The sequence below is a fragment of the Carassius gibelio genome, chromosome B12, assembly GCF_023724105.1.
Source record: "Carassius gibelio isolate Cgi1373 ecotype wild population from Czech Republic chromosome B12, carGib1.2-hapl.c, whole genome shotgun sequence".
Classification (NCBI taxonomy): Eukaryota; Metazoa; Chordata; class Actinopteri; order Cypriniformes; family Cyprinidae; genus Carassius; species Carassius gibelio.
The window spans coordinates 14,233,226-14,256,197 of NC_068407.1; the positions used below are offsets into that span (position 1 = coordinate 14,233,226).

General features: G+C 39.4%; 1 protein-coding gene across 5 annotated transcripts in view; it reads right to left on the reverse strand.

Annotated features, from left to right (window-relative positions):
• LOC127968975 (transformation/transcription domain-associated protein) overlaps window positions 1–22,972 on the reverse strand; it is a 76,386-nt gene that overhangs the window by 19,935 nt on the left and 33,479 nt on the right. For all 5 annotated transcript variants that reach the window (XM_052570486.1, XM_052570482.1, XM_052570481.1 and 2 more), the window contains exons 44-60: window positions 18,508–18,721; window positions 18,029–18,154; window positions 17,100–17,246; window positions 15,000–15,202; window positions 14,257–14,378; window positions 13,644–13,857; window positions 11,951–12,130; window positions 11,237–11,383; window positions 10,036–10,155; window positions 8,872–9,159; window positions 8,461–8,598; window positions 7,978–8,081; window positions 7,515–7,650; window positions 4,603–4,794; window positions 1,670–1,865; window positions 1,310–1,575; window positions 341–441 (exon numbers count right to left, since the gene is read on the reverse strand). In XM_052570486.1, coding sequence (XP_052426446.1) covers window positions 341–441; window positions 1,310–1,575; window positions 1,670–1,865; window positions 4,603–4,794; window positions 7,515–7,650; window positions 7,978–8,081; window positions 8,461–8,598; window positions 8,872–9,159; window positions 10,036–10,155; window positions 11,237–11,383; window positions 11,951–12,130; window positions 13,644–13,857; window positions 14,257–14,378; window positions 15,000–15,202; window positions 17,100–17,246; window positions 18,029–18,154; window positions 18,508–18,721 — 2,894 coding nt within the window. The remainder of the gene's footprint in view (window positions 1–340; window positions 442–1,309; window positions 1,576–1,669; window positions 1,866–4,602; window positions 4,795–7,514; window positions 7,651–7,977; window positions 8,082–8,460; window positions 8,599–8,871; window positions 9,160–10,035; window positions 10,156–11,236; window positions 11,384–11,950; window positions 12,131–13,643; window positions 13,858–14,256; window positions 14,379–14,999; window positions 15,203–17,099; window positions 17,247–18,028; window positions 18,155–18,507; window positions 18,722–22,972) is intronic.

A 22,972-nucleotide genomic window follows, 5' to 3' on the forward strand; every position in this document is an offset into this window, starting at 1 on the left:
ATATTGACTGTTAACGACTGTTCTGACCTCATTATTGGCCTAAAGTTTTAGAACTGATGATTAGAGGCACAAACACACAGGCACACACAGATGTTTACCTTTCCTCTCCATAATGACTCTTTGCCATGAAAATGAAATTGTTCATTTTAAAAAGTGAGCTCTTAATGGTCTCTGTTTCCGATTGTTCGTGTCAGTGAAAAGACTTGTGCACAAAATAAAAGATAACGAAGGTGGCGTCAATTAAAGACAAAGAGAGAGCGAATGAGGGCGATAAGGAGAAGACTCAAAGTGACAGGTAGAAAAGAAGAAAAGATGAACAAAGCCAGGGATCAACTCTTACTTATTGATCTGGGCTAAGAACATGCCCTTGAGAGCGTAGAACTCAGCGGTCATCTCCTTGGTGAAGTACTTCAGGTTAGTGGACTCAATCACCTCCAGACCCTGTTAACACAATAACAATGATTACATTTAAAATCCCTCAAAGTACATTTCATATTTTTCCATTTTCTCATAAAGAATGATACTACATCCTTCAAAATGGATGGGCCAGACTCAGCCAATGAGTAGTTTTCTGAACTAGAATTCCTATACATCAAAAGTCAACACCACTGACAACAGAGTATATCTGTTGTAGACATCTCTGTAGCTCAATCTAAGACTCCCAGGTGAGAGCCAGTGGCTTAGAGTGTGCCAGAGAAATTATAAAGGGAACAGAACAGGTCCAAGTGATAGCTGAGAGAGAGAGAGAGACTTATTAAATCCAATGGTACTTTAATGACTTGAGCTCAGTTGAGGCAGCTCCATTAATCAGGCTTAAGCGAATGCTGCAGCTAGCAGCCCATTCCTTACACTGTTTGGAATGCATTCCTTACTGTGACAGCACCGCAGTCATTCTCTCCGTAATGAGAGCAGCGTTATTTGGATTAAGAGAGTCCGGCTAACAGCAAAATCAGCAGGTGTGTCGGCAAAGCAAACTAGATTTGGTATTGAACTTCCCTCCCCCTCACAGGATCATCTCTTCTCTGATGACATGTGCACAGACTGCACACATGTAGCAATCGAACGCAAAAATGATGTAGTTACAAATCTAGTCCTGTCCTTTTATGACAATGAATTTTACCCATGAAATCCCCCTATCCAGCTTCATTAGAATACAGAATGCTCTAAGAGATGCTTCAGATCTGTGTCTGACCCCAAAGCCACAGTAATTACACAGGTTATCCTTAAGAAAGATTAGATGACTAGTCATTCAAGAAAACTAATGACTAATTGATTCTGAAACGATGCAGTCATGCTATAGTTCACTCACCTGCATGCATTCATTCTTGCCCATTACTCCTGCCAACTGCAAGTAGCATTTAACCTGCTGACGGATCTTCTGGAAGCAGTCTACAATAGGCACGGTGGGGATGGTGTGGATGCGACTCAGGATGTCCAAAGCAACGTTGACCAGACCTTGCTTCCGGGCGATCTTCCCATACTGAATAATGGCGGATGCGGAGGCATGCACTCCAAGCATGGCGTTGTTAGTGTTTGGATCATGTTGCGTGTTGGTTTCATAAGCGGTCACAATGGCTGCAAGAAAAGGAAAAAAAAAATTAAATTGGATCAAAAGTGCTAATATAATCATTATTTTGTCACTGGAATTTATTTCCATATCCTGGCATACCCTGATAGTGGTGCTGCCGCCACATAAAGATGCTGCTCCAATGGGAGAGGTCATCGGAGACAATCGGGAGCCTGTTTCTCCAGGTTTTCACCACGGTCTTCATGTCGTGGAGGCTGGTGTTGCGGCCCAGGTTGGCGGGCTGAAGGCCTGCATTAATCTGAGCGGCTTCTTGTAGCTCAATAATCTGTTGTGCTGCCTGAATAACAATAACCAGGGAATAAACAGATGAGAATCTGAATGTAGTTAGTAAACATCCACAAGCTCTCTTTAAAGCGCCTGCTCAGTTTAATTCTAAGGGCTACAGTTTTCCAAGAATCCATATATCACACACACCGAGCTCTCCGAAATCCATTACTGAGACTGTATTAGAGGCTTATGATTCCTATTGAGAAAGAAAAAGAAATAGAGAAACGAAGTCTCGAGGTGGCTGAACGAATGGATGGATCAAAGTATCTTAAAAGCCATTCACTCAGAGAACGGGCAGAGAGAGGGAAGTGCACAAGTGAAGTGTCTATTCCCTATGCCTAATCAAGCTCTTATACGACACTTAGACCAAACCAGGAGAGGACCCCAGCCACAGTGACCCAAAAAACACTACCCATTCCTCACAAACTACCGATGCATGAACATAACATATCAGCCAGTAAACACACACCAAACTCCAACCAAAATGCCACATGAATCTTTAATCTCCTGTGCGAATTGGAAAAGAAAGACGTGAGGGAGGGAGTCTGGCACTTACAAGGTGATTCATGAGGGTTTACCATGAGAAGCTTGAGCTGTGATAATGAATTATGCCATACACGCATCCAAAAACAATCCGTTCAATAGTAATGCCTGCTTTACAAGATAAATGCCTCAAATCAGTCTATGGACTTGCCAAATCAAATCCCCCCCAAAACAAAATAAATTAAGTAATACAATATTTTTCACAATTATCTGGTAATATCAGCTGATGGCACATTATAACCTTCAGTCTGAGTGCCCATTCATCATGTAAATTTAATTTTCTTGCAGGTATTTAATCAAACACTATCTGATGGGGAAAAGTAATTACTAGCTGTTTTAAACTTGGTGGCGTTCTCACTCTCTGTCTCACTGCTCCTGTCTGCCTCTCACGTCCCTTCCAATCACTCTTATTGGACTTGGTTTTCCGGTATTGTTGCATTAAGGAGTGCAGGTGTAAACAGATTCAATTATCAGCAAATTAAATTATGAAGTCAATGGCTTTGGGGCAATGACTGAATTTCTGAAGGCACGGCTAAAACAGCCGACAAAGTCTGGCCAAAAATGAATTTTAAGAGGAGCTGGTTCTTTACCTACACTATTTAACTTCTCTGACTGGTTAAATGAATCAATTTAATTCACTTTGTTGTTATATATAACTTAATAAACTCTACAATTTTGAAAGACCAAACATAACTTTCAGTGACGACATTACATTTGGATACTGAATTGTGATTAGTATTCTATAGTATTTTATTTTGAATCATATTTACCATATCACAAGCAGAGAAAAAAAATAGTGAGTGTGAGCATATCTTCTTACATCTTTTGTATGTTTTTACATTGAAATGTAGATAATTAATTTATAAGTATTTTTTATTTCATTTTAATGTAAAACTGCTGGATATAATGTAAGATCATCTTTCAGCACACATTCAAGTTTGATTTCTGGATATTTGTAGTAAACCGCTTGCACACTTCTCCTTTGGAGCTTATATTTTAACACTTTTTTGTGTTTGTGGATGGTCTACATGTTTATGACAGTAATCATAATTGTTGATTATTCCCTTGTAATTGTAATTGCGATTATTAATTATGATTATCACAATTTACATCAAATTAAGTTCATACCATTGTTGGATGCAACTGCATGCCGTATTTTCATATGAAAATAAACAAGCTGAAAACGGTAACTCAAAGCTATAGTAATAAGCCTCAAATGTCAACTATTCATTGGATTGGTTTCTTGGTTCATATGATTGTATAATAATGTTGTACTAAAACTAAATTAAAACAATTGAAAAACCCTTAAGATAACATGTAGAAAGAAAAAAATCTTAAACATGCAGAATAACACAAGTGGACTTTGAACGATTAATTGCTGCTTTGAACGATTACGAAATTGTGGCATCCGTAATTGTAATCGCAATTAGAAACTCGATTTATTGTGCAGACCTAGTTTGTGGCCACAGAACCATCAGCCATTCCCCATAACATACTGCGTGGTGTAATCACAATCTCCAACTACAACGTCTCATTTCCTCAGTTTGGCGGTCATATTTGCCATCGCACCAAAGCCGAGCTCAAGAGTCTCTAACAGTCCCCAGAGGATGTGGTGCGTGGACAGCTCTCACACATTACCCTAATCTACAGGCACACATCACCTCCGCTCCTTCCCATTGTGTGCTCTGCCTGATTATGCGTGTGGCAGTCAGGAGGCTGTTCTTTCCGCTGAATATTAATACAAGCTGCCTATTGAGCACCACAATGGTGCAGTCAACACTATCTCAGCCATTTTAGAAAGGGCTAAAGGGCTAAAAAGAGGGAGAGGGGAAGAAGGGACCTGGTCTGATAAAGAAAGAAGTGATATTGTGCAGAAATGCATAGCGAAAAAGGCAATTATAAGCAAAGTGTCAGCTTTAACCACTCGTTCTCTCTGCAAGAAGGGTTTGTATGAAGTCACACACTCGCAAATGAAATGAGGTTGCCCGAGTCTTATGCTTGTCAGCCTAGGTATCTAAACGGAGGATCTGCTTTTGAGATATCATTACTTAAAACTGACAATCAATTTAGATTGGGTCGCTAGTGGTGCTCTGATTGAGTTGCCCTGCTTGAAAAAGTGAAAAACACCCTCAAGAATGTTGAATTACAGATGGGGAATGTCCAGTTAAAGGCTGTTTGTCAGCTCACATGCTGACGGTCCTCACCTGCAGCAGAGGTGTGTGCACGTGAGAGACGATGTGTGGCAGTCTCCTCCATTCTCTGATGGCCAGACTGCTGGCCATCTCCACTAGCCGCTCAATGAAGTTCAGCTGCTGCTCCTCGGGGTGACAGATGGCCAGGTAACCACGATGCATATTCACCTTCCAGGCCATCTCCTTTGGACAGCTCAGCTCCACCTAATGCACACATAAACACAGCTACATCAGCATACACTACACTCACTTGGTTACGTTCTTGTTTTTAAAAATAAGTATTTTAAGCTCACCAAGGTTGCATTTATTTAATCAAAAACAGAAATACTGAGAAATAATTGTATAATTTATAACAACCGTTTGCTATTTTACTATATTTAAAAATCTAATTTAGTTCTGTGATGGCAAAGCAGAAGTTTAAACAACCATTACTTTAGTCTTTAGTGTCACATGATCATTACGAAATTAATTGAGAAGGAAAACACATGTAACAGTATATTGAATCCGGACAGCTCTTAAAGTGATAGCAGTCTAAAATTCCTGCTTTCTGTCATTCATGTTAATCACTTTTGTAACTTTAATAAGCAGAAATATACAGAATATTTAATTTACTCAGTAAAGAATATGTAGTGTTTTTATTCATCTGATTTGTTTAATGTATATATAATTTCTTAGTTTTTCTACTGTAGTTTTTTTGTTCCATTACTTGTAATTCGTTTCTTATTCTTATTTAATCACTGATGGTTTACTTGACTTCAGTGAGCTTGAGTCTTTTTAGTTTAGGCTAGTATTCTTTTGTGTGTGTGTGTGTGTGTGGGCATGTTTTTGTGACATATCAGGACACAACTTTGTATAATGACATGGGTATGACACAGGTATTACGAGGAGAGGGTGACTTATGAGGACATAACCCATGTCCCCATTTTTCAAAACGCTTATAAATCATACAGAATGAGTATTTTTTTTGAGAAAGTAAAAATGCACAAAGTTTCCTGTGAGGGTTAGGGGTAGGGTTGATGAAGGGCGATAGAATATGCAGTTTCTGCATTATAAAAACCATTATGCCTATGGGATCTCCCCACTTTTCACAAAAACAAACGTGCGTGCGTGTGTGTGATATGCTGACAGTGGTGACAAGAATTACGATATTTCTATGGTATCAAAAATTTTGAAATCAAAGACCTTATTTTAAGCAAAAGTAATTGTGACATACCATCACCCTGAAATAAAATTACTCATATCACGACATAAGATTCTGGTCATATCGCCCATCCCTAGTGGAAACCTTAACACTTTTTCAGGATTCCTTGGTTAACAGGTAGCTCAAAAGAACAGAATTTATTTGAAATAAATACTGTATATACAGACGCTGACCCCAACACTTGAACTGTACTGGGAAACTAATCTTAGCTCTGGTTTAATTGCTATAAATATTTATTTTAAACTAAAATCTCTATGATTTGAACAGCATGTGTGCCTCAGTTTTTGCTCATGGTCATCTGGTCATCTTATTTCATAGTGAGTGCTGCACACTGCAATTCAAGCTAAATAGGTGGTCGTAGGGAGAATAATATGTCGTTATAGGTTGCAGGCATTGTACAGTATGATGATGTGAAGGGATTTACTCTCTTTGGTCAGTGCACACTTATCACGACCGTCATTTGATAAATAACCCTGCGTCAGGGCTGGCCTTATCCACCCGCCTTTAATTGAAAGAGGGGACATTTAAACTTCCTGAGAGCAACTGCTGCTGCCAAGCAGCCTGCCCTGGAACGGAGAAAACAAATCACTTCCCAGCAGATGTTTGAGCAATTATTCAAGCACGTATCCGTAAATATTAGATGCAAAGCGAACGGAGAGGGAAGAGGGGGAAGAGGAGTGGGAGGGGTGCTGGGCTGGACAATTTAATTAGGTGTCACCTTAGGACAGAAACCTGAATGGATTCGTTCCAAGTCTCCTTGAACAAGAGCCAAGAGTATTTATAATGTGTCCAGCCCCTATCACACACATTTTCTACTTTGTTTTAGAAGTGAAGCCCATAAATTACCCAGCGACGACAAGGCTACAATTCTGAACAGTCATAAACAATTCGGCAAGCACAGTTAGAGTGTGACTTTCTGCATAATGAAAGTGGTTCGCGTTCACATTCTGCAATATGGTGAAACTCCAATAATCATTTGAGGTGCTACAGTAAACTCATAACTATAGTTTTAGGTTATCTGACTGGGCTGGAAATATGTGCAAATTACTCCAATAAAATCCAGTATCCATACACATTTTTAATAATTATATATATATATATATATATATATATATATATATATATATATATATATATATATATATATATATATATATATATATATATAAGGGCTGTGCAATTAATCAGAATCTAAATAAAATCGCGATTTGAGTGTGCACGATTTCTAAATCGCTTTATAGCAAGATTTTCCCCGCATTATATTATCTGAACCAATCAGGATGCAGCGCACCTAAGTGGAGCAACAGAGCAGACTGCAATTTTTTTGTTTAAATTGATAAGAAAAGTTTGAGCAAATAAGCATATTAGAATGATTTTTGAATGATCATGTGACACTGAAGAGAAATGGCTGCTGAAAATTCAGCTTTGCATCACATAAAATACATTTAAAATGTATAACTAGAAAACAGTTTTTTAAATTGCTTCTAAAGCTTCACAATATTAAATGTTTCAACTTTTACTGTATTTCTGATCAATTAATTGCCTTGGTAAGCATTGAAGATTTCTTTAAACATTAAAATAATTACTGCCTCCAAACATTTAATGGTAGTGCATATATCTATAGACTGGTTGAGAGTATTCAGATCAAGCACACAGTTCCTCAAATAAAACATGTCCAATTACTTATGAGCCTTTGCTGAATGGAGTGTGGTACGGAGTTTACCTGCACTAGAGCCTCTTTCATTGCAGCCCAGTTGGACACTCTCCAGGCACACTCCAGCACCAGATACGGGTTGTTATGGCCTTTAGATTGCCCATATTCTGTCAAAGGCTCCCACTGGTTCAGCTCTTTAGAACAACTGGAAGTCAACATAATATTTCATTAAATGTGTGTGGGGTGGTGATGGGAGCAGCCGACCACTTCCATGTGTGACACATTTAACTTACACTACCATTTTTGTACTTAGCAATGCAAAACAAAACTTTGAGAGTGTAATTTTGGTCAACCTCTATTAGTCAATTTGGTTCTTGGTTAATCCACACAGCTGTATCTTAAAAATATTGGTGTTTTATTGGCAGTGATTTTGTTGCCCTGGTGCAGTATATTCTTAGTAGTACTGCTTGGCAAACTCACTTATCAGTGTAAGTCTCAAGTGTTGAATCAGAGCTGTGGACATTCAACGTACCGTATCCAGTGATCCTCCCACAGCTGGTACTCTGGAAAGATGGCTGGTGAGACATTGTGCTCTTTGCGAGCTTTCTCCATTGCCTTCTCGTAGGTTTCTTGAGCCTAATGATGATGGACGTAGTATTATTATTATACACAGGGCCCTGAGAAATTTTTGATGGCTTCCCAAATTCTGTGCTTCCCAAATTAATGTTTTTTTTTGTTTTTTGTTTTTGTTGCTTTTTTAAAGGTTTGATTACATTTTACTGAGGTATAATGTCTAATGAAGAATTTAATAATGTAATTAAAATATAAATTAAAAATATGAAAAAAAATGTAAAAAGTGCAATCACATGAAATTTGAACCGCCTTTTTGCAGTTTAATATTTACAGACCCTAGTCCATATCATGATTTAAATAAGTGAGAAGCCCTTCTTTTTGATTTATTCATTCAAATTTTTCCAAATACATGCAGGGCGACACAACATTTTCAGTCTCTCACCTGTTCAAAGAAGCCATGCTGCTCGTACGCAATGGCTGTGCTCGTCTCAGGGAACTTGCATCTCTTCTGCCAAAGCCCCGCCCACATGTCCTCTTCCTGCAGTAGGGAATAGAGCTCCGCCAGCGAGTCGAGGATCTCCTGAGGGAACACAAGAACACATCTTCAAAGAATATAGGGGACAAACACATCCATATTCAGAGGTGTCCCAATGAGACGACTGCTTAGCATAAGCAGCTTGAATGCTGGGATACTTCAAACTGAACTCAGTGACAGGTCAAAACAAAGCCAATTGGAAATTCAGCACACAAGGTCATTTTGAGTGACACTGGGGAGCCTTCAGAACACAAAACTTCCTCTGCCAAGAATATCAATGGCAAAAAAGACAAAAGAAGGGCTCATGCATCACTGTACCTGCTGTGGAGGAGTGATGCTTTCCTGCTCGTAGAACTCTGTGCTCTGTTTGGGTTTGATGTGCAAGCTAAGGCCTTTCTCAAAAGCTTGCTGCTCCAGCATCAGGGTGGAGCGTAACCATAGATTATGGGTCTTTCCTAAGTACTTCAGCACGCAGGGCCTGATGGGTATGGGTGGCACGCACTGGGACATGGCCTCCACAAAGCAGTTTAGAGCACTGGGCTGGCAATCTCTCTGAGCTTGATGACTACCGCTACACAGGAACGGACCCATCTCACCCGAGAGTGCCTGCAAAAAGGGATACATAAGAGCAGAATTAGAGATGCATGAAAAATTGGTACAATATTAGTCATTGGCTGATGTGAGAAAACTTTCAGTATCGGATTTTTAATAATTAATGTTGATTTCCATTATTTTTATATTTGGTTTACCTTTGCCAACACCTAATCACATAAAAAAGCAAAAATGCCATCACATGTAATCTTCAGCAAATTTCAAAATGAATACTCATACTATAAATTTGTAAAAGTAAAAATAATCAGCAAATCTATTTAAGTTAATTACTTTATTTTTAAAAATGATTTATTTATTGACGGACTGATTGACAGACAGACAAAATAGTTTAATGTAATCAGCCTAAATATATACATCGAAATAAATAAATAATTAATGATAATAAAAACAGTCTGATTATTATTACAGAAAAAGACTGTAGTAATGATGCAGTAAATGCGTTCTAGTATTTTATACCTACTACAAACAAATTGCTGTAATAGTCTATAGCCTCAGTCATTCTAAATTAAACCCCTTTAATGAGAATTCTTATACTTAAGACATCTGGTCCATTAAACTCAGATATTTGCATAAAAGGTTTAATTTCTGCTCATTAGCAAATGCTGCCTGTTTAAGTTCATCGGCAGGGGCAGAAAGACAGCCCGCCAGACCCCCCACCCATGCAAAGGTCTCCAAGATGAGCGGATAGGCACAACCTCTGACACCATTAACACACATTTTGCATGCTGATTCTGCAGTGATATGCATTATTAGTAGTAAAACAGGCAGTCTACACTTAAACAACAACAAAGGTCAAGTTAAAATGAGCAGCAGTCATAATCTGCATCTACATGGAAAATGTCCAACTGTTTGGAGAAGTGAAGGACTCACATGCTGCTGGCGGTCCGACAGAATCTTCCACAGCCGGGGGAAGAGCTGGACCCAGGTCTTCTCAGCCAATGGGGTGGAGATGTGGCACAACTGAACCAGTGCATTCAGCAGTGCTCCCGTCTGATTACACACACAAGAGACTCATTTAAAAGATAAGCAATATATCGTCCATTAATCAACCGACATTTAGCCACTTGAGATTATCGCATTGGCTGATAACCGTGCCAGCTCAGGCGATTTACAGAAGTGCGCCTTGTCTCAGTTCCAAAGTCTACCAGGAAACATCCGTTAATGAACGTCTATTAGTTTTTATTCTTAACTGTGTATACATACTTTGTTTTTGCATTTGTTTTAGTTTGTTATTTTACTAAATAAAGCTAACCGAAATGAAAATGAAATAGAAAATAAAATATGCTTTGCATATATAATATAACATTTATTTCAAGTAACAAAATGTTACGGTTTTGGTTTATCTATAAAACCCTGCTTAACACACTCTATTCTTTATACTTGTTTCCTATATGTATCATGTCTCGTTTGCAGCAAAAAAAAAAAAAAAAAAAAGATTTCATCTTCACTCATGACACCAGATGTTCAAGGACAAAAGAGTCCATCTATCCCTTTTCAAAAATTCCTTTTCATAAAGGATCACTGTATGTTCATATGCATGACTGGTCATCACCTCTTGCCACTGAATAATTCTTAGGGCACAACTGCAGTTAAGGTTTGGACCTCTGACCACAAGAGGAATGGAGATGTTAGCATAAGCCAGAACTCGAATGTGTGCTGTGGTTCCTGACAGCAGCTCCGGTGGGCAACGCAGCCAGGTCAGGGCTTTGAACTCCTCACTTCATCATTTATCTAAAGCCAGCTTGAGAGGTGCATATAAAGCAGCACCGTGTCTAGGATTAAATAGAAATCAATGACGCTGTGACCTCAAAGTGCTTGGAGACAGAATCCCATGTTGGCCTGATCAAACTCTCTTTAACGGAGACGCTTATGAGGGAGCAGTCAAACGAAGAAGAGCAGGTTAGAGATGAAAGAAGCCAGAACCAAAAGCGCATATTAAACTACACAGTTCAAAAGACTGTATGACTTCTGCATGTGACTCATTCCTACATATGTCCTTTATGTAACAGTTTTTTTTTTAATGCTTGAGGTTGAACTCATGAGGGTGGCATATGTTGAGGTGATGGCTCACCTTGACCTCTCTCAGGGAGTCCAGGAACTTGTCATGGCGGTTGGTGAGCATGTGCAGCTGGTTGCCTGCGTCTCGCTCTGCCTGCTCCTTGGTCTTAGGGAGGCTGGTCTGGTCTCCAGGTGCCAGTTCAATGTCTATCTCCACATCCTACAGATGGAAAAGGTCACAAAAACGCAAAATATGGAGGGGAAAAAATGTTAACTTGCAACATTTACAACAGGCTTCTATGAACACATTTGAAAATACCTTTGATTTCCTGATTTTGAATTGAGGTCAGATATAGGATACAGGATATTTGAATTTAAGGAAGTAGATTTTGAACAGAAATACTATGACTAAGACTTAATGACATGTTGACATGAGATTATAAACATGTTGACAAACATGATTATTTTTTAGAAACATTAGAAGACATCAATATGCATTTCTAGGTATTCAGTATTTCAGATGATTATTAAGTATATATTTAATATGCAGTATACATTTTACTATTTTACTTAAAAATAAGGAAAAAAATAACACATTTTAAGTCTAATATGTAATATATATATTTTAAGATATTTGTTAAACACATATACATAAATTTTGTCATAATGTAATCAGAACTTTCTCTATATATCCGAAAGTGATAATAGAGTCAGCTAAATTAGGCAATAAATGGCACAAACAAGCTTTTTGCACAGATGTTTGTATACACTGAATGGCACAGCTGACCTCCTCCTTGGTCTCGCTGTTTTCTCTCTCACGAGGTTCCTGTTTGATATGCGTTGCCATGGCGAAGGCTGCACGGTCATGGCTGTCAGCCAGGTTGATGACGTTGGTGATGGAGGGGAGCATGGAGCCCTGGCAGCTGGTGCCAATGGTGGTGTTCCTCTCACAGACCGCCAGCAGCAGCTGTAGAGCAGAGACGACAGAATCAAACTCTGAACTGCCTTGATTCCTAAAACACGCACGCAAACAGCTGCTCCTTCTGTGAACATCACAACACTCAGAAGAAAGCAGCTAACATTCACACATAAATGACACCTGCATGAGCCAGCATTGTTTAACAACTGCCATTTTTAACTTTCGAACATATTAATAAATAAATAAATATATATATATTAATGCTTGACACTGTCTACAGAGCTCCAACAGTGAACATTCTTCTAGTCTATCACGGCAGGTTGATTCGCGGGCACAGCTGCGCCATGTGTAGGACAGCGTTAATAATTCAAGAGCCGGAGTAGCATTGATTGTGGCTGAGATGGATGGATTGTGACCCGAGCGGCCAAATACCAGAGCTGTAACATCATGGTGAATGTATTAACAACAGAAGAAGAATTCTCTAAAATTCCAGCTGAAGTTTTGATAAAATCATCAAGAGGAAAACAACTGCTATGCAAGGTGCAATTAGCTTCTATGTAATTTAAGCATGTGCATAATTATGAAGTATTATCCACTCTGCACAAAGTTTACAACATGACTGAAGATGAATAATACATTGGCATTTATTTATTTTTATTAAAAAAAAATCTGTACACATATCCTGCTGTGTGACATGCAATGTTATATTATAGTAATTAGGGCTGTACGATAAATCAAAATTAAATTGAAATCTCTTAGATTTAACTGTTTTTATTGATTCACCGTGACTAATAAACACACGAGGATGACAATATATAGTTTATCGGAGTCATGATTATTAAAATTAAATATATTTATAATGCAATGAATGCATTTAACACTACTTAGAATATTATGAAATATGTTGCGTGCCTTATTCTCTGTAAAAAGTCACATCATCTCACAGAAGGATTTATTTCAAACACTCCACTGACGTTATAAAGCCAGTTTGAAGTAAAAATTTGTTATTAAATGTGGTATTTTCACATGCTTGCAGATGGAGCAGCATTTACTACAAAGAGCTGCGGTTCACTGAGAAGCTATGCAAACCCCCCTGATTAACGCAAACGATATCATAATCGCGCAATAAAATCGTCTGCGATTTTTTTGCATAACTTGTCAGTGAACTACGTTTCTGTGTGGTAAATGCTGCTCCATCTGAAAGCACGTCATGATGATTTACTGCTGATTAAGGAACCGGCTTTACTAACAAAATGTGCATGAAAATCGCATTCGATTAATCGTGCAGCCCTAATAGAAATTATAAATCAAACCACTGCTTTAAATGCAATTATATTCCCATTTAAATATTATACATTTATTTGCTTACTTAAATCAATCAACATTTAATGTTTTCTTTATTTTATTGAATATTACATTTTCTTTTTTTTAAGTCTAAACATAAATTGCGCTTCTCCAGAAATGCCTCTATTTGTGCATCTCTAACTATGACTTAACTGAATTCATGTCAATTTTTTGTGTGGTTTTCCTCTTATTTTTTCAATAAAATGTGTGTCTGTACCTCAATGCACTGCTTGATCCAGAAGTGGCTGCCCATGGCCTCCCAATTCTGCGAGCAGCAAATATACAGAAGCCTCTCGTAGACTCGCCGCTTCATTGATAAATCAAACACATCAAAAAACTTTGCTCTGATCAGCGGCTGGGTGCAGCGGAGCCCTGACAAGAACGCTGGCTCTAGCTTGGATGTGATGTCACTCCCTGAGAGGCTCTCATCTCTGGAAAAAAAAAAACAAGTACCAAAGTGCTTTAGACAAAAGCTGCGAGATTGTGCTTGTGTTTACCTTCTGATACAGTGTGAAATGCAGTGTGCCAATAAACAACATGGCAGGTCTTTAGCAAACAACAGCTATTACGGACTGCATGTGTTCCAGAGTAGAGCTGTTGATTTAAGCCTATGGGTTCTCACCAGGATGAATTACTCCTGACGCTGGAGAAATGCTCTCTTGCCCAGGGTGACTGTAACCCCTAATGACTCCTGTCCCTCAAACACCACCAGCCCCAACTTTAGCAATCAAAATGGGGCCTACCTCCCACCGGCCATAGTCTTGTTGCTAATGGCAATAGATGGAAGGCCAGCGCGGACAGCGGACCCTGTGATTAATCGGCGTAATTACCTGTAGACGTAATTAACGAGGTCCAGGAACTGGGCATTCAATTCAAGGTCGTCAGGAAAGCGCTTCTCAATATAGGTCATCATTTTCACCAGCAGAATGGACTTCTCTCTTGGATTAGGCACCTAGGGAAGAGAAACGAAGACAAACAGAGCCTAAGACTATAGAAAAGGAGGAGGAGAAGGGGGTAAGGGATTGATACAGTCCATTTATCTTTCATCTATCAGGAGAGCTGTGCAGCACCTTTGCTCGGCTCCTTTTTCTCCCTGTCTGCTCTCTCGCCTCAGGCTAACAGAACAGACACCTGGGTTCAGCTGTCCGGGCCACGGCGCACTGAATACACAATGCCTCATTTACAGCAGGATAGGCTTTGAGCTCAAATGTTTAACACTGCTGTATTCAGAGTATTCAGCCAGAGGATCAGGCACAAGGAGGAGGAGAAGCACAATTCTGGGGTAGCCCAACAAGTCTTAGTTATTTAAATTTAGTTACTATCTTAATAATCGTAACTAAAATTTCAACAAAAAAACATGTACAACATTAAACTGAACTTGCACTTGAGTTAGTTTGTTTTTATGATAATTTATTGCTTTTTTAATCAGCCATGAATTGTTGACATGTAAATGTCATCTCTGCATACATTTTGGAACACTTAAGTATGTTAAGACCTAAAGAAAATTCCTCATCATATGTCACCAGGTGTTAACAGAATTTTCCTTGTGAGGCAGCAGCCTGTGAGATTTTACCTGGTTGGTAGCCATGGTGTTGCCTGAGTTCTTGACCCATTCCTCCACAATCTTCACCACAGCTCGAAGAATCTTTGGGTCAGGAGATTTCTCGATGAGGGAGGTGAGGATGACCTGGATGAAGTTCTTCCTCATTTCCATGTTCATGACCGACAGCCTCTCCTTTACCAGATCCAAACTAAGCATGACCAACTCACTCGTCACTACAGTCAAACATAGAAGAACATGATTACATGGCAGCAATACTATTTCCATTTCTTTCGTTCACAGGCCTTCTGTGATTTTCCAAACTTAAAAGAGAAAAAACTACACAGGCTCACACACACACAGCAATATGTTACATAAATCTCAAAGGCTACCATCGTACATACATCACAAATTGTAAAAGACAGCTGAGGATATGAACCATAAAATACAAAATTCTGCCTGCTGAAAACGGGGGAAACGTGATTGAGTTTTAGCATGGAGAGCTGTAGCAGAAAGGAGACGGGTTATGAGTTTAGTCAGGCCTCTGAATGTATTTTCTGCTTGATTTGCTCAAGGTAAAATGTGATTGTTCTGATGAGTCAAACCCTTGAGGGAGAATATGTTAGAGGCTGATTTCTAGTTCGCCGCTGACTCACGCTGTGAGGGGGTCTTGGGCGATGCTGTCAGGGTGACATTGCAGCATGAGGCCTTCAGACAGCACAGGACAGACAGGACCGAAAGTGTGCGAATATGTGTGTGTGTGTGTGTCTGATCAGTCCCATCTCCATTTACCATTTAAAAACCATAATAGCATCTAGCAGCCACTGAGCAGATGGGATTGTCTGGATTTTATATTCCGGTGGACACAGTGGGAGCTTTTTGACTTCAATCACAGAAAAGATGTTTCTCAGTATGGATGGATTTGTGGGCCGGTCTCCGAACATTTGATTGGCCCTCCTGCAGCACCCAGTGGTCAAATATGGACAGCACATGCTGAAGTCAAACGGTTCTCTCTCACACTCTGCTCCAAGTTGACAACGTGTCTTTTTGTCTTTCTGCCCACTTTTTAAACTCCTCCAGATGACTGCAGACAACAGGATTAAAGCTGTCCCAGTAAGAGTGCATATTTTTCCATCATACTGTCAAGAGCCTTAATTTAAGAACGACTGTAAGTTCGGGGCCAAGAGGAAGAGGACCCATCATTCTAACTACAAAAATGATTTAAGACATTTAGAGACAACTTGAAGCAAAGTGGTTGAAAACCTCTGAATTCCATCACTTGCAATGTGATATTTGCTTATTACTTTAGATCAATAGTTGGCGCTGACACCAGATTTGGTCTCACCACAAATGTGGTGTGGTCAGTATTGGGTGACAATGCCACAAACTTTGGAATCAATGTGTCAAAGCTTTGCAGAGATACAGCCTCAGATGCAGTCTGGCATCATGCCATCAAATTCGCTGATGTGGAAAATGAAAATGGTTTTGCCTATTGGCAACATGGTCTGAAGAAAAAGAGTTAAGTTAGGTGAAAAAAAGTCTAATCTAAAATGAGGGACAGGATGTTTGGCCGATTATGGCCAAACTTCTCAGAATTTATAGGCAAAAAAAAAAGCCTCAGTTCACAGTTGCCACAAAAAAAAAACAAAAAAAACAACGCATTGTAGAGATAAAGCCTCACATTCATTTTGGTGTGATTGTTCTCAAATAATGCGCTAACAAATTTGACAGTTAAATTTATCAACCTGAATTTCCTAAATTTTTGTTGCCATGATCTGAAGATGATCAAATAATTTTAATTTATTTTTTAATCTGAGCAAAGGTTTGAAAGTAAATTTTTACAAAAAAATAATAAAGGCAAGATTTTCATGACAGAAAATGATGTCAGAGTAGAGAATTCAAATTTGTTATGTTATTACTGCTCAGACTATTCTTTATCTGTGTGCCTTTCCTGCAAGCAGTTCTATGGGCTGCCTTAGACACAAGAGCAGAGAAAGAAAAATAAGACTAACAGTGCTTTGCCCCTTATAATAATAAAAAAAAATTTTACTATTCCAACTACTTGAGAAATCAATTTTTAATGTATCTTTGGTGGAAAAACGTTCTTGGCCCAAGAGTCTAAAGTATGGTCACCTGTGCTGGTTTCAGCAGCTCCAGGGTTGGGTTGTGGGTTCAGGTGCTCTCTCACCATCTTCTGCAGGGAGCGCATAAAGACGGAAATGAGGCGGTCGATGTAGCTGGAGTTGTTGCTGCAGGCCGACTTTAGGATCATCAGCGTTCCTGGAAGCAAAGAGGAGAAAAGCTGGTAACATGACGCCCCGCTGCCCTCACAACACTGTCAGGGACAGCAAGCGACATGCGCCTGCTAATGACTTTGGGTTCAGCTCCTTTGTCCCTGTTGTTGTATTACAAGGACGTTTCTGAAGAAATCTAACCGAGTTAACGGGTAAGGATGGAGACAAAAAAAAAAAAAAAAAATGAGTAATGCATTTCTTAGATCACAGCTCTGGGGAGGAAAGATAAATGTAAAAAGTCACCCTCGATGGAGACACATAGAGTACATCAGTGGTAAATGTAACTCTAGAGCACTGCCAGAGCGGAATCAGGAGGCATTTATTGACCAATGGTGCCATTTTGGGCTGAAATGAAACACTGGTAACTTTAGAATGTTATCCAATAGAGTTTTATCACTTTTTGTTTTGAATAATGAAATATAATTAAAGATATTTCATTATATATATATATATATATATATATATATATATATATATATATATATATATATATATATATATATAAAATTGTATTTTTTTAAATGGATCCACACTACCCAAGATATTTTTTTGAACACGTTTTAGAAAAATGCTCAACAAGACTGCGTTTATTTGATCAAAAATACAGTAAAAAAAAAAAAAATTCATCTTGTGAAATGTAATGCATGCTTGCTGCATATAACTGAAGTAAAAGACCCTTTTGAAAACCATAACATCTATTTTGTCTTGGGAAAGATTTTCCAGAGAAACTCCCATTGGTCATGTCGTAGAGCTATTACATTTTCTCACCGAACAATTGAGTTGGGTTAGCGCTGCTGGCTTTCTCATAGTTTGTGAGGCCTTCATAAATGACCTTCCCTACGGCAGCATACAAACACTCCAGCTCCTCATACTTGGAAGCCACTGAGGATGTGCCTAAAGAAAAAAACAAAATATTAGTGAAAAAAAGTTTTAACGTAAATAAATATCACAGTTTAATTGAAAAACTAGCACAACCTGGACAATCTTATAAAGAGGTTACAGATAACAGAAATATTGCTTTAACATATAATCGCTGGTGTATAAAGTTATTATTTCGCAACCTCTGTGGAGATTCAAAAAATTTATGTGTTTGTTAACAGCTGCTGACCATAATACTGGCCTTTAGACTGCATCTTTCACTGAAGAAAATCAAATGATGCAATTATTGTTCGCCATATATATCTGTAGCATTGCCCAAATGAGGTCTCTAGGTGAAGATATCATCAATCACAGCTTCATCTACTCACTAGGTTCTGTGGGGAAGGTGCTCGTGAGTCTGGATAGGAGGGAGTGGACTGCCCTCAACACTTTGGTGTTTCCACAGGTCATGCAAGCTGCAATGCCACGCTGCAGAGGCTTGAAATGTGCAAGGATGCCTGGAGGCTGCAGTACTGAGAGAAGGAAGCAAAGAATCTCCAGCCCTGTGCAGATGTTGGAGAAGTTTGCCTGGTTTGGCTGCTCCTGAAAAACAGAGAAGGATATGCTGAAGGATGAGGTACAGAGGAGCACAAACTAATTCAAAACTTTGAGGTTGGTAAGATGTACAATAAAGGAAATAAAAATGTTTTGATCCCCTGCTGAATTTGATTTTGTAAAATTGCCCATTGGCAAAGAAATTATCAGTATAAACATTTTATGGTCTGTTTATTTTAACAGTGAGAGACAGAATAACAAAAAAAAAAAAAAAAAATCCAGAAAAATTAATTTAAAAAAAAGAAAAAAATTGATTTGCATTTTAATGATTTAAATACGTATTTGATCCTGTATCAATCAGCAAGATTTCTGGCTCCCAAGAGTCTTTTATACAGGTAAAAAAGTGAGATTAGGAGCACTCTTTTAAGATCCTAATCTGATCTTTTTACCTGTTCACAGAAGTAATAAATCAATCAATCATTCCAAGCTCTCCTGCATGGCCAAGACCAAAGAGCTGTCCAAGCATGTCAAGGACAAGATTGTAGACTTCCACAAATCTGGAATGGGTTACAAGACCATCGCCAAGCAGCTTGTTGAGAAGGTGACAACAGTTGGCTTGAGTATCCGTAAATAGAAGAAACACAAAATAACGGTCAATCTCCCTTGGTCTCAGGCTCCATGCAAGATCTCACATTTTGTAGTTTCAATGATCATGAGAAAGGTGAGGAATCAGACCAGAACTACAAGTGAGGATCTTGCCAATGATCTCATTGCAGCTGGGACCAGTCACCAAGAAAACAATTGGTAACACACTACGCCATGAATGGCTTTTCAAGAAAGCACATGTACAGGCCTATCTGAAGTTTGCAAATGAATATCTGAATAATTCGGAGAAGAACTAAGTGAAAGAGTTGTGGTCAAATGAGACCAAATTCGAGCTCTTTGGCATCAACTGAACTCACCGTTTTAGGAGGAGGAAGAATTGCTGCCTATGACCCCAAGAACACCATCAAACATGTAGGTGAAAACATGCTTTGGGGGTGTTTTCTGCTAAGGGGACAGGAAAACTGCATTGTATCAAAGAGTCGATGGATGTGGCCATGTACCATCCAATCTTGGGTGAGAACTTCCTTCCCTCAGCCAGGGCACTGAAAATAGATCGTGTATGGGTTTTCCAGCATGACAATGAACCAAAACACACGGCCAAGGCAACAAAGTAGTGGCTAAAGAAGAAGGACATTAAGGTCCTGTAGTGGCCTAGCCAGTCTCCAGACTTTAATCCCACAGAAAAACTGTGAAGGGAACTGAAGGTTCGAGTTGCCACTAACTGACTACACGAGTAACCCTTGACGGTAACACGATGAAAAAAGGGTTTATCTCATGACTGCTTTATCTCTGCTATACACACAGGCACAGCAGAAAGCTGTTGTTTCGCCGGGGGAAGGTGGGAAGGGTGACTTTTCCCATAATAGATATCCCGTTTAACTACCAGATGCCCGGGTGTAACAGGCCAAGCGATGCCAAGCTTAGCTGCAGTGCATTTACAGGCCTTGACTAGGTTGCAATCCACCACCGTCAACACCACATCGCCACTCTGAAAGATCACCGGCCTGGATGCTTGGGCTGCAGACAGGATAGCATCATCCTCCTCATCATCTGGCTTATATCGGAGGAGGCAAGCTATCATCTCCTCATCTCCCTCGACTGCAGGTCAAAAGTGGTGTAAACTCATGGGCACCTGATTCCATAATATCTTCCCACAAAGAAAGATCATTCGCGGGAGATGGTTAGGGCCCCTTTGCCAAAGGAGGGACAGCGGTGAGAACTGGATTGTCTTTGGAAGATGACGTCACTTAGCCTTTGCTCTCGAATCCTGGAAGGCATTAGATGACAGTACAAGCAACTTTCGGCAATTGCCAGCGCAGCCTGGGAATGCTTGACACCCATGCATGCTATACACATCGGATGCGAATCCTTACCTGAGATAATGAATCCACATGCTGCCGGACATAAGCATGAACGGGCGTCCTTCCCTTTCTCTACGGTGACCATTGACATTGACATGGTGAGTCAAATTTCCCCTAAACTTCGCTCACCTTAACGCATTAGATAGGATAGGAAATACTCATAACAGCAAACGTCAACGTCAACCTTAACGGTATGTCTATGGACTGAAAGCAGCACAGCCTTGGTGCTGAAAAAAAAAAGTCTTCACTGGCAAGAGAACAAGAATGCTGTTTTGGGAATCACAGCTGTATATATAGGGAGGGGGTGGGATCTTTGTCATCAAGTCAACCACTTGAGATTTTCTGATATTTTCAGTGTGTGAGATTTGTTTGCAGAGTGTTTGTTGTTGCTGGTATGACAGATCATGAGCTCCTAAAGCGCCACCATTTTCTGAAAAGGGGGCAGGGAGCATCAGCACATTTGCATTTAAAGGGACAAATGTTGACATGCTTTAATATTCAAAAATCTTTATTGTAGGTCCTCTATGACCCACCTCTCTTAAACGTGTAGTTTTCTAAAAATTCCCTCCTTCCGACAAGTGCAGTCTTCTCTAATTGGCCCACTCACTCAGTTTATTCTGATTGGCCAAACACCACAAGCACTCATCGGAAATGCAACACCCCTTTCCATAATCGCAAGCTTCCACTTTCAAAGTAAATGTAAAGATAGTTAATAATGTCAATAGTTTTACAATCAGTTCAAGATCGAAAGGGGAACAGTCACGTGACAGACACAGTGATGAAGCTTGTATGTGTTTGCAGTACACAGGCCACAGATGGTTAAAACAGCTGACTTTGAGGTCACTCTGTTTCTCGCTCTCTCTCTCGCTCTCTCACACACACACGATGCACAAAACTCAGAATTTAACAGTCAATACCCAATAGCAAATACTTAAACTAATTAAAAAACATACTTACAGAAGCTGATTCAGAAGCACCAAGTCAGAATTATCTCCTCTCATAGGTTCACGAAACAGTGATCCATAAAATGCGTTGCTGTTCTGTTGTAAATGATCCTAAAGATTCATAAATGCATCTACTTTTGGAAGGCCAGATAAAGTGCTTTTTTAGTTTCTTTTGCCATTAAATTTGAGTACCTCAAGCACAGTTTACTTAATTTGTATGGTTGATTTATTGTTTTTGATTAACCAACTGTTTACTTGATTGATTACCTGAAGCAATGCTTACATAATTTCATTAAACACTTTTAAATAAAGCAGCATGTCCCATAGCATACTGGCATGTTTATGCTGTGGTATCGATAATCATGACATTTTACTGGACTACTGAAACTTCTCATGCCACACAAAATGCTCATATAATTGAAAAAAGTCCCTTCTTTCTCTCATTTAGGTCAAGTAACGCACAGGCTTGGCACAATGAGTAAAAACCAGTGCTGATTAGATTTCAGGGGCCACTGAATATTGACAACTAAGGTCTGACCCTGAGGACAGATTTGCACAAAGCTAAGCTCGTCCCTGCAGCTTGTCCTTTAATCACTGACAAGCAGACACAACAAGATGATAAAAGCCTCTTGGATTTGCAGCATTGGCCATTAGTTTGTATAAGAGAGCAGAAAAGAGCACCATACTTCCTCAACAGACGATGAGTGACCTGTTTGTCAAACCCACACTGAAAATAAAGACGTAAGATATGGTAGAGTGGTAATCGTCAGCTTTTCTGGCTGTTTGAAAAGAGGACACAAGAGAGACTGCATGTATCATGTGGGACTCATCATATGCACAGAAAATCTATTTTCCCAAAGCATAAATTTTTCTGAATACTTCCTAGGAGGAACCTTTGGATGAGCAAAGGACAAATTAAAAGTCCTTTGTCTCCAAGTCCTTTGTCTAAAAGTCTCCAAGGTACAGACAGCCTCCTCTCTGCCATATCAGAGCATTTCAATCACAGGGCTACATGAGCAGAGGGAGCTGCATAACTGTCAGGCCCTGAAAAGAATCGATAGAGTGGTGTGTCCGAACGACAGGAAGCCCACTGCCTGATAACAGGTGGAATGAGAGAGGAAGTGAGAGAGGGATGGGAGGTTGCAGTGATTATAGTGCAGGTGGTGGATGCTCACTAACTGAGAGCCGTTCTCTAAGATGACAGCTGAGTTAGTCACACCACTGAACTCCAAAGAAAGAAAAATCATTCATAAGAGTCAGGATATCGATTTGGCTGGGGAAAAAACTACTCGGAAAGGCACTGGAAATAATGAAGAGGGAAGTGAGATGAACAGGATATGAAGATCTTCAAGATCTCCTGTTCACACAAAGACAAAAAAAAGAAAAAA